The sequence below is a fragment of the Ranitomeya variabilis genome, chromosome 1 (genome assembly GCF_051348905.1).
Source record: "Ranitomeya variabilis isolate aRanVar5 chromosome 1, aRanVar5.hap1, whole genome shotgun sequence".
Classification (NCBI taxonomy): domain Eukaryota; kingdom Metazoa; phylum Chordata; class Amphibia; order Anura; family Dendrobatidae; genus Ranitomeya; species Ranitomeya variabilis.
In genome coordinates this window covers 393,084,277-393,097,033 of record NC_135232.1, presented here as the reverse complement: position 1 = coordinate 393,097,033, position 12,757 = coordinate 393,084,277, and the positions used below count along the sequence as shown (strand labels likewise).

Sequence of the window (12,757 nt, the reverse complement as noted above, 5' to 3'; positions counted from 1 at the left end):
TGCCTCCCGACGCTTTTCTCCCTTGTAGGGTCATCAGGGAAAGGCAAATGTGCCCTTAAGTTGATATATGGACTGGTTATCCACAGGCCTTTGGTGAGTGGAGGCTGGCATTATCTAGGCCGATACAGCATAAACATAAAAACTGGTTCTATAAATACCTGTATGAAGTGACAGTGTACCAATCATGGAACCTTCTGTTAATTGCTTGATATGTCATCACTTCCGAGTTCTGATTGACATTCAGATCGCATATCAGAGATTTAGGTCCAGAGAGGACCGAGATCGCATGTGCATTCTCCTCCGTGGTGACATAGGCAAACATGCCCCTGTTATTATTATTATTATTTATTATTATAGCGCCATTTATTCCATGGCGCTTTACATGTTATTTCTACTTATCTGCCAATGCCGACCCGTCTACTTGACAGCCCCACGTGTCCCATAGACGGCTCAAAATGTCCACACTAATGTCATTGCATTTTTATACAATACTGATTAAAAGTTAAGTTTTATTTATTTATATCAGCAAAAAGGTGAATACACTACTTAATCTCCAACCTGTTAAGGCCCAAAGAAGGGAGGTATGACATGAGCAGATATGTCAAATATTATTTGCAAATATTCATTGGTAACTTGTGTCCATGTACAGGGCTTAGTAAGTTTGTCCTCGGTTGTTTGTAAAATTACTGATAATTCATTGTAATGTCCATATAAGTTGTGCCAAGTGAAAAATACAGCTTCATTGACAAACTTATCCTGCTACCTCTGTATGCAGGTCTCTTGGTGCTCACACTGTCCTTTACTTACTTACCGTACAGTAAACATGCCCAATGGACAACATACCACATGTATATGCAGTTTGTGCCATTGTTATATTCCTCACCCATTACAGCTGCCAGAAGTAATAAGCGTTTCATCTGTTTCCAGTACGTTTCGCCATTGTTAAAATATTTGTCATCACGCTCTTGCCATCATCCTGCGTCTTTAAGTCAACATAAGCCTATTGTCCGCTGGCAGTCAATGGCTGCCAATGTACACACCATTGAGCACATTGTGACAATGTCAGGATCGAGAGGGTTCTGTCTCATCAGTCATATCCATCTCCTTAACACAACATTTCATTTGAATATTTGTGAGTATAGATTATAGATCATTTTCTGTTTTATTAAACTATTATTTTATCATTTACTTTACCTCTTGTTTCTGGATAACGTTTATGCGGGTCTTGATATAAGGAAAAGCATGCATAGTGGTCACAATGGTTTTCCTCTTGTACTGTTCACTGAGGTCTCCTCGAGGACGTCCATCACGAGTAAAGGGAGTGGTATACATAAACCGGCGAAGATTATAGTTCTTCTCAAAATAAGTCATCCTGTATTTCATTTCATATTCCTCAAAGTATGGCTCCACAAACGTAATTTGTATGTAGGCCTGAAGGGCATTGTAGAGAATAAAGAATAAGTATAAAGCATACGTTATGCCAATTATTCTCTTTGTATTTGCGTAAAATCAAATGAATTCAGTACAGAATGTTTACATGCGGTACACTTCAGCTAAACTTTTGCAGCATTTAGATTTTTGTAGCTTACTTGGATCCAGGATTCTGTGTGGGTTTGTTTAATACTATATCTTATGACAAGACATGTACTAAGTGGTTTGCGATGTGGTACCCATGGATCCAATTTAAAAAATCTCAATATTTTCAGACATGGTTAACATAAGGTGTGTGTTTTTGAATCCCTTGACAAATGGGGCTGTTGGTATATGAGATCTCCGATATCCACTTTCTTTCTTTCTTCCTGTCTTTTACTTTTCTCTTTTCTTTCTAACTTTGCTTTTACATTCTTTCAACCATACTTCTTAATGATATTAATCTCTCTCTCGCCGCATTTAAGAATTATAAACAAGTTACATGCTATAACATGAACACAGTTGGTTCACCATACTAGTACTGAAATAGCATTTGAAAGGGGGAAGAGGTTTGATTGACTTTGTATTTGTCTATTTCATTTGTTTAATATGTAATGTTTCAGATGTTACCAAAATACTCAAATTGTTTAATAAAAATATATTGAATGATAATACTATATCTTAATAGTTACAGGTGTATTGGAGATTTGTAAGAGATTTATAAGAGAAAAATGGAACTTCCGCCCTTGTAGAGTTAAATATTTCACACTAACATCAGCCATCACAAGGGGTGGTTACTGCATATGTACTTACAGAGTTTCCTCAGAATTTGAAGGGGTGTCCTTAAGTATGGAAGTTATCCCCTATCTGTAGGGACCTCCAGAAATGCGGAGAACAGGGCTCCCGAGTGAATAAAGTGGTGGTCAATCATGCACACTGTCACTCCTCACAGGATTACATGGGAGTGCTAAAGACCACCCGAGTGCAGCGCTAGGCTATCTCTGGTGCCATTAAGAGTGAATGAAGTAGCAGTGCGTATGATCGACAACTGCTTAATTTACATGGGGCTCTTCAGAGCTACGGTTCTCTGGATCAGTGGGAGTCCCAACAATCAGACCTCCAGCAATCGAGAAGTCATACCTTATGCCATGGATAGCGGATAACATCCAAACTTGAGAAGACCCCTTTAAAATCAAGGTGAATGCAGTAAGCTCCTTGGTTCCTTAAAGCAGTACATTATGAGATCAGAAAAAGGCCAAATTTATACACAGAACGCTTTCCTAATCCATGGTCCCATTTTTTGTCTGCTTGCGCTTTGCAAACGGAACCAGAATACATGCCCCCATGTGACTATATGCTGTGGAAAACACTGACAGAACAAGGATGAAAAACTCTGACTTCTAAATAAAGCCGTATTTAGATATAGCATGAAATCAATCAGGGCAGAATTTTGGACCTAAAAATTAAATGTTAACAAAAGTTTACCCGGTAACAATGAGGAAAGCGAAAATGAATTAAAATATTTCTGGTACCTTGTTGGGATCCAGTTTTGACTTATCTAAAGGAGCCGAGTCTTTAATCACCTCCACCATATGTTCTCCAAAACAATTGCCATAAAATCCCTACAGTGCCAAAACCCAAAAGTTAATTTTGGCAATATTATTCCAGATATAGGACATTTATTTTATAGATATATATGATATATACAAAGATAGATACAGTTGTGTGAAAAAGTATTTGCCCAATTCCTGATTTCCTATTCTTTTGCTTGTGTGTCGCCCTTAAATGTTTCCGATCACCAAACAAATTTAAATATTAGACAAAGATAACACAAGTAAACACAAAATGTAGTTTTTAAATGAAGGTGTTTATCATTAAGGGAAAAATAAATACAAACTTAAAGGGCCCGGTGTGAAAAACTGATTGCTCCCCCCCTACTTAAAACATATATTAACTGTGGTTTATCACATCTTTGGTAGCTGCATTCAAATTACCTAGACACACCCAGGATTGATTACTGCCACACCTGTTTTCAATCAAGAAATTGCTTAAATAGGATCTGCCTGACAAAGTGAAATAGACCAAAAAGATCCTCAAAGCTAGACATCATGCCGAGATCCAAAGAAATTCTGGAACAAATGAGAAACAAAGTACTAGAGATCTTTCTGTCTGGAAAATGTTATAAAGCCATTTCTAAAGCTTTGGGACTCCAGCGAACCATAGTGAGAGACATTATCCAAAAACAGCGAAAACATGGAACAGTGGTGAACCTTCCCAGGAGTGGTTGGCCAACCAAAATTACCCCAAGAGCGCAGCAACGACTCATCCAAGAGGTCACAAAAGACCTCACAACAACATCCAAAGAACTGTTGGCCTCACTTGCCTCAATTAAGGTCAGTGTTCATGACTTCACCATAAGAAAGAGACTGGGCAAAAATGGCCTGCATGGCAGAGTTCCAAAACGAAATCCACTGCTGAGCAATAAGAACAAAGGCTCGTCTCAGTTTTGCCAGAAAACATTTTCATGATCCCCAACACTTTTGGGAGAATAGTCTGTGGACTGGTGAGTATAAAGTTGATCTTTTTGGAAGGTGCAAGTCCCATTACATCTGGCATAGCAGTAACACAGCATTTCACAAAAGAAACATCATACCAACAGTAAAATATGGTGGTGGTAGTGTGATGGTCTGCGGCTGTTTTGCTGATTCAAGCCCTGGAAGACTTGCTGTGGTAAATGGAACCATGAATTCTGCTGTCTACCAAAAAATCCTGAAGAAGAACGTCTCGCCATCTGTTTGTGACCTCAAGCTGAAGCGCACTTGGGTCATGCAGCAATACAATGATCCAAAATACACCAGCAAATCCACCTCTGAATGTCTTAAGTAAAACAAAATTAAGTCTTTGGAGTGGCCTAGTCTAAGTCAGGACCATAATCTGATTGAGATGATGTGGCATGACCTTAAAAAGGCGGTTCATGCTCGGAAACCCTCCAATGAGGCTGAATTAGAAGAATTCTGCAAAGAAGAGTGGGCCAAAATTCCTCCAGAGCGTTGTAAAAGACTCATTATCAGTTATCGCAAACACGATTGCAGTTTTTGCTGCTAAGGGCAGGCCAACCAGTTATTAGGTTTAGGGGGCAATCACTTTTTCACACAGGGCCCTGTAGGTTTGGATTTCTTTTTCCCTAAATAATAAAAACCTTCATTTAAAAACTGCACTTTGTGATTACTTGTGTTATCTTTGTCTAATATTTAAATTTGTTTGGTGATCTGAAACATTAAAGTGTGACAAACATGCAAAAGAATAGGAAATCAGGAAGGGGGCAAACATTTTTTAACACAACTGTATGTATGCCACTTTTGAAAGAACTCTTACTTTGCAGCATTTTCCCACACCTATATGCTGCAGAATGTTAACAGTTACATTTTTTTTTACCAACTAATATATATACAATTAATATATATACACACACAGTGCATAAAACAGATTTCTGAACTATAATCAGTTATAATTTTTTTCTAAATCAATAATATAGAAAAGTAAATCAAAGATGCATTTTACCTCTAGTCGGTGGGAAATCTCAGGGAGTTTAGTGATGGCTGGTTCTTTGTAAATAAACTCCTTTTCGTCCAGGTCACCAAACTTTGCTCCATAAAACCCTACACGGAAGTATGTACCAAACATTCTCTTTTGTCCCTGTTACATTCATATAACATATTAGTTTTATTATTGACATCAAGTTTCCTATAGATAAATTTCAAAAGTTTACACATGATAAAGGTTATTCCTATCTTCATAGATGGATATTGTTGGATAGTAAAAACAAACTCTAACACAATTTACTGTTTAATAAAATTTGCAGCCATTCTTAAAATATTAACGCTTTACTTTTGTTTACAGCAATTTAACTGGGAGACCGACCACCACTGCTGTCTGACTTCTTAGAATCTAAGAATGCAGTGCTAACACTGCACTGTGCACTCCAGCGATCCTGGGCAGCTTCAAGGCAGTGCTTACAAGCTCAAAAGACAAGAGCTTACAAGCACTGCGCAAGAAAAGAAAAGTGTTAATTTCTCAAGAAAGTCTGAAAATGTTAATAAACAGTAAATTGCAAAAGTGCTTGTTTTTATAAGCTCAGTCTGACAATATACTTCTACGAAGATGGGAACAGCCCTTTAAATAAAAGGAATGCCCAAACATTCGATCCGATGTTACCTTGCACATTAGTGTTCACAGTTATCAACTGTGCAGGGAACTGAAACACAGTCTATTCAAGCTCCATTGCCACTGTTATACTATTATTATTATTATTATTATAAAGCCCCTGCTTCCAACATTTATTCAAACACAAAATGAAAAGAAATCAAGACCAGGCACCTTGGTTATTATGCAATCATATGCCTTCTTCAGTTTCTCGTGAGTGGAAGAGAGTTTTCGGAAGTCTCGATGAGCTTCAAGAACAGGGATGACAATTTTGTAGACTTCATTCACAGTCTCAAAAAATCCTGCCTTTAAAAAATGGATGCATTTAGGGTAGAGTTTCTGAAGTAATACATTTTCAGTCAGTTGTAATCTTAAAGACTACCTGTTGTTTCAGGTAACATTCCTGAATGAGTTGTCATGTGTGTGAAGCAATAACACTATTTCTGGCCATTATAAGACTGGACTGTTCGACCAGTTTTCAAATGTTCCTTAAAGGAGTTAAACCACCATATAATGCTGCAGAAATATTGCGCATAAATAATTTTGCAATTTACATGTATCAAAACTTATGCCACATAGGAAAGATAATAGCATTTTTGATGTTTTGTATAGCGTCCCATAGTACACCTCTGCAGCCCATTGGACAAATTGCAATTCCTTTTTACCCTACTTGGAATTTTTTTTTTACATTTTCCAGTACACTAAATGGTCAAATGAATGGTGACATTCAAAACTACAAGTTGTTCCGCAAAAAACAAACCTTCATATGGCTTTGTGGATGGAAAAATAAAGTTATGACTCTCAAAAGAACAAAAAGGGGGAAAAAAGCACAAAAATGAAAATGGCCTGGTTGTATTGGGGTTTAAACGGGTATCTATAAGATGTCCATAAAGGTATTTCCAGCTGTATGTATAGCATAGAGGTAAAAGTAGGTTTACGCTATAGTGAATATACTTAAAAACACTTACTTGACTGAAGAGCTCTGCAGCTTGTTCCAACAGGCCAACTAGCCCAGTCTCTGAGAAATACCTTCCAGAACATACTCCATCTTCATCTGGGGTCAAAATGTCATCAGATACTGCCGATTCTTCTATCACATTGGAAGATATGTTCTAGAAAGTTAATTGAGAAAAAATTGTATTACTTACAAAATATACATAGAAAAGGTTTGTGAGCATCTATTAAGCTAATATTGACATTGCATTAAATTAGTCTTGTATTGAATTTGTCTGTATATGTCCCCGCTTAATTGTAAAGTGCTGCGGAATATGTTGGCGCTATATAAATAAAAATTATTATTATTATTATTATTAGTCGCATCCTTAATCAATCTGAGGAAAATGTGCAATCTAATTCCACTTACCTGAAAACTGACACTCCCAACAGGCAAATAGCTACAATCTTCCAGCAAGCTCAAGTATTCTGCAACCAGAGCGGCGGCATGTACCAGGCACATGGCTGCCTCGGTGTAACACTTCACCTTGACGTGTTTCTCCGCCATGTTCTGTAGCCATGTCAGTCTCAGGTCTGGAGAGGTCTGATATCCCTTCGCAATTCTGATCAAGATTACAAAGAAACAACACCAATTAAGATTACTTTTCTATGTATCTAACACCTGCCTACAGTCTTATTAAAGAATAACATTTTTTTTTAGCAAAAAGGCCATAGGAGGATGGGAGGCATTCATTAAGTCTAATTGCACTTTGAAAGTTTTGGAATATTGGTCAGGTGGGGTATGGAGACACCACAAAAGTTAATAGAAGGGGCAAAAGTGTTCCATCCTCTGAGACTGGAGAATGGCTGAAGAGAAAGCCATTAAGCCAGGGCTACATTTCGAAGAAAACCAGCACTGAGAGATTTTGACAATTTATTTTAGCCATTGGTGAGAGTTTCATCACCCAGACCCCACCGATCAGTTTGTGAAAGTACACTTACTCTTTAAATACAGAGAAGTGGCCCAAGATTAACATTCAGACTGGGTTCTGACATGTGTTATTATTCTGAACGGACTAGCTGTAAAACTGAGGCTAATTTTCACCACGGAGAGGGGGATCTCATGCCAGTACTTTGTACCTGATCTCAGTACAAATAACAGATATATAATAACATTTAAAACTATCATTTTTAGGAGTGGTCCTAAAAGCTTTTCACCTCATTGCAGGCCTCATTCCATCATACAAAGACCCCTGGCACAGGGATATGACCTGTAGCAGAACTAGGACTAGACTTCTGATTATAGGAAAACTCCGTTTACTGTTAGCCAAGTGGTAAATATTTCTACATTTTTGAAAAAAAAAATCTACCAGAGTTTTCCCGAGCCCCTTTTTTCATCCTTATGGCCGAACACTTGACAACCAATGTCTCAAGGGTCTGTCTGTTCCTTTATCCCCAATAAACGTTTTGGGCATCAAGTGGGCAGAAAGCTTGGCATTTATATCCTCTCAGAGCCTCTGTCCGTCTACTGTGTCCGCTCTGCCTCTCCACAGAGCTTCTGCCAGATTACAACTCCATCTTGTTGCCCCATTATGTAGCGTTCCTCCTCCCCTCACAGATTCCTGCCACTTTTTGCAGCCGTCACCTTCCCCTAGAGCCTATACCACCTTGTTTCGCTCCCCCACCTGTGCCAATGTTTCACCCATCAGTGATAGGGAGCTGGATAGCCGACTAGAAGAACAATTACAATTTACTGACATTTGGAGGTCAAACTATTAAGACAGTGGTTTGCAGCCTTCAGATCGATACATTTATGGCACATACGAAGCCCTGAGAAGTAACACGACACGTACCTGTACATCAAATCCATTAACATCTCTGGGTCCTTCTGGAAAGCTCTCATTTTGACCGTGTCTAATAAAATACTGTTCAGATTGTGTAAAAGTTCTTTCACCTTAAAATTAACACAGGGGGATCAGTCCATTTGTGACATTTGGGTGGTCCATAAAGCGGATATTGTTGCGATGGTTTTATTGAATGATTCAGGTTATACTTGGTGTACACGTGGATATAGAGGTACAGATGATCTAGAATTATAGAGGCTTGTACCATTTTGTGACAAACAGAAAATAGATCCCTGCTGGAAAACTCTTCTATATTATCAATTAGTACAATACAATTGTCGTTTTAAAATGTTACCCACCTTAGTACATTACATGTGAACTATAAAACTCCAAGCTACATAAATGACATGTATTAATGATCTAGAATAGCATATATCACCTATAAGACCATGTGCGAGTATATATTTAAGGTGTCAATTACCTGCACTGGAAACATGGTGGGCTGCATGTCTTCATCTTCCTCTGCATACGCAAGTATGCTCCTTAGTGATTTCCGCAGGTACTCTTCATTAAAATCTTGGGATTTTCCCACCAATGAAGCCAAGGACATAGTTACCTGCATTTTTACTCTTGCAAAATTCTGCATTAACAATAATAAAAAGAAAAATATTTTCTTGCAGATAAGGCATAACCATGAAAATATCTGATATTTTCTTGCTAAATTAAAATGGTAGTTGCACGTGTCATATATATCTATACAACTATATACAGTAGGTACATGCATAAATATATACTGTATACAAATATATAAACACACACTGTTAATATATGTGTGTGTGTGTGTGACTGACAATCTGATATAATAAGTGAGGAAGAAGGAACGTGGGGACTTACACTCGTACTGCTGAAGCTGTATCTCATTATCAGGTACAGGGTTGCGCAGGCTTGACTCCTTGTGCATTCTAGGGCACTACTACAATGATGTAAAACCTTCTGGCACAGATCAGAACATTGCTCCACTTCTTCTTCAAACAAGATGTCTCCAAACTAAAGGGGTGGAACCAAATAATTTATACAAAAACAAGTCAGCATTTTTAGTAATAATTCAAATATTTATGTGCAAGGGACAAATGAGTGCACCAGCAAGTACAGCTTGATTAAAGCCATTTCCATACAGCAGGGGTGGGGAATCTTTTTTCTGCCAAGGGCCATTTGGATATTTATACCATCCTTCAGGGGCCGTACAAACTCCACTCACAACGTACATCCTGACTCTGGCACTGGTGTCAGGACATAATCTTTCATTGCATGCCCTTCAGTGTTCAGTAGTGAGCACTGCGTGTGTGCTTACAGAGCAAGAAGAAATTAATGAGCTGGTTGTAATCAAAATGTAGCTCCCTGCCCAAGAATGCGGTCCCTGAGAATCTGCTCGGGGGCCTGATAAAAGGTCATCGAGGGCCGTAAATGGCCCTGGGGCCTGAAGTTCCCCACCCCTGCCATACAGCCTGAAAGGATACAAATTGCAATAAGGTGTACTGATATTCATGATTGCATCATAAAATTGAGTCTTTTGTTTCAAGAATGGATATTGTGGTACATGTGTAGAATAGGGCCAATGTCAGTGGCAGCTGATTTCCCACTGACTACAAGATCAAAGAGGCTTCGGCCGCCTGCATTTCTACACTTCAGCATTTCTCCACTCCCAGCCAGAGAATGGCACCTCAGCCTATACAAGTAAATGGCACTAAGTGTCTGTGTTTGAGCAATGCCTGGTGTGAAGGGAAAACTTCAGAACCAATCCTTAACCAATCAACAAGCGATGGCTCACGCTAGTTACATGGCATCATTTTTATTCTGAATTGTGCCACTATTTTTACTTTTTCTGACATAAAATCAAATATGATGCAAATATTCTACAAATGTCATGCATAGACAATTTCTGGTGGAATCTATTCTTGGATTGTCAACAGAGTGGGCCAAACAGTTAAAGATACCAGTTCATTGGCTTGCACAAACAAAGAACAAATATACTAAAAAAGATAGTAAAGAAATTAAATGTACCCAGAGATACAGTTGTAAGCATAGTTTGCAAGGTAAAAGTTAAATAAATACTGACTATACGACAAGGATGTGGCAGAGAGCGGAAGCTATCACTGTCTGTCTAGAATCCTAAGGAGGCAGGTGGTCAAAAATCCTCAAGTGACTGCAAAATTCCTTAAGCATGATTTGGTGGCAATAAGCGTTAGATTTCAATTTGCACAGTAAGGTCGGTACTCAACGTTGAAGGTCTCTATGCCTGAACTCTAAGACGTACACTTCTCCTAACCCAAAAGCATAAGAAAATTTGAAAATTTTACTCCAATATGCTTAAAACTATATATATATATATATATATATATATATATATATATATATATATATATATATATATATATATATATATATATATATACTAAGTTATAGGATTCTATTTTGTGCAACGATGATAGAAAACTGGAACTTTTTGGGCTATGGTATTAAAGATATATCTGGAGGTGGAAAAATAAAGTATAATGCTGAAAAGAATTAGCTTCTTCTGGCACTGGAAACCTGCAGCAGATGAGGGAAAGATGGATTCAAGTATCATCCTTGATTCAGAGCTTTCATTCACTCCCCACATCCGATCACTGGCTCGCTCTTGTTATCTGCACCTCAAAAACATTTCTAGAATTCGACCTTTTCTTACTTTTGACGCTGCAAAAACTCTTACTGTTTCTCTTATTCATTCTCATCTGGACTACTGTAACTCTCTACTAATCGGTCTCCTTCTTTCCAAACTCTCCCCTCTCCAATCTGTCCTGAATACTGCAGCCAGGATCATATTCCTCACCACCCGTTATACCGATGCCTCTACCTTGTGCCAGTCATTAAACTGGTTACCCATCCACTCCAGAATCCAGTACAAACTTCTTACCCTCATGCACAAAGCACTCCATGGCTCAGCACCACCCTACATCTCCTCCCTGGTCTCAGCCTACCACCCTACCCGTGCTCTCCGTTCTGCTAATGACCTGAGGTTAGCTTCCTCAATAATCAGAACCTCCCACTCCCGTCTCCAAGACTTTTCACTTGCTGCGCCAATTCTTTGGAATGCACTACCCAGGTTAATACGATTAATCCCCAATCCACACAGTTTTAAGTGTGCCCTAAAATGCATTTGTTCAGACTGGCCTACCGCCTCAACGCATTAACCTAACTATGCCTGTGTGGACCATTCAAAAAACTTAAACTATAACCAGGATCCTCGCATCATGTTCTCATATGCTTTATGCATTTATTAGCTCTCAATGTCTGTACTGTTACATACTTATGCCAATAACCGGTTCATGCAGCTTTACATGAACACCCGATTATTACATAATGGCTGTTCCGAACAACGAAAGCAATTGTTACCATCCACCTTTCGTGTCTCCCCTTTTTCCTCATAGATTGTAAGCTTCCCAGCAGGGCTCTCATTCCTCTTGGTATCTGTTTTGATCTATGTGTTTTGTGTTATTGTTATGCTGTAATGTCTATTGTCTGTACAAGTCCCCTCTAAAATGTAAAGTGCTGTGGAATATGTTGGCGCTAAAGAAATAAAATAATAATAATTATTATAAGTATCAGGACTCAGGAGATCTTAGGCTGGTTTCACACTTGCGTTTTTGTCTGCAGCGTTTTTTGCACAAAAAACGCATGCGTTTTTTTCTCCTATATTTAACATTGAAAACGCATGCGTTTTTTTGCACATGCGTTTGGTCGCGTTTTCAAACGCATGCGTTTTTTGTCTGCATGCGTTCATTTTCAAAAATGCTATCTGCAGTATTTTCGCCACATATTTAAGTGCCACGTGCCACGTATTAAAGTGCCACGTGCCACGTATTTCAGTGCCACGTATGCCACGTGCCACATATTTAAGTGCCACGTGCCACGTATTAAAGTGCCACGTGCCACGTATTTCAGTGCCACGTATGCCACGTGCCACATATTTAAGTGCCACGTGCCACGTATTAAAGTGCCACGTGCCACGTATTTCAGTGCCACGTATGCCACGTGCCACATATTTAAGTGGCACGTGGCACGTATTAAAGTGCCACGTGCCACGTATTTCAGTGCCACGTATGCCACGTGCCACATATTTAAGTGCCACGTGGCACGTATTTAAGTGCCACGTGCCACGTATTTAAGTGCCACGTATTAAAGTGCCACGTGCCACATATTTAAGTGCCACGTGCCACGTATTAAAGTGCCACGTGCCACGTATTTCAGTGCCATGTATGCCACGTGCCACATATTTAAGTGCCACGTATTTAAGTGCCACGTGCCACGTATTTCAGTGCCACGTGCCA

The 12,757-nt window shown here is 38.9% G+C and overlaps 1 protein-coding gene across 6 annotated transcripts in view; it reads right to left on the bottom strand.

Annotated features, from left to right (window-relative positions):
- DOCK8 (dedicator of cytokinesis 8) overlaps positions 1-12,757 on the bottom strand; it is a 259,998-nt gene that overhangs the window by 25,698 nt on the left and 221,543 nt on the right. For all 6 annotated transcript variants that reach the window (XM_077249094.1, XM_077249095.1, XM_077249096.1 and 3 more), the window contains 9 exons: positions 9,285-9,437; positions 8,872-9,030; positions 8,400-8,500; positions 6,977-7,169; positions 6,582-6,725; positions 5,788-5,919; positions 4,972-5,106; positions 2,943-3,032; positions 1,195-1,431 (listed from right to left, as the gene is read on the bottom strand). In XM_077249094.1, coding sequence (XP_077105209.1) covers positions 1,195-1,431; positions 2,943-3,032; positions 4,972-5,106; positions 5,788-5,919; positions 6,582-6,725; positions 6,977-7,169; positions 8,400-8,500; positions 8,872-9,030; positions 9,285-9,437 — 1,344 coding nt within the window. The remainder of the gene's footprint in view (positions 1-1,194; positions 1,432-2,942; positions 3,033-4,971; positions 5,107-5,787; positions 5,920-6,581; positions 6,726-6,976; positions 7,170-8,399; positions 8,501-8,871; positions 9,031-9,284; positions 9,438-12,757) is intronic.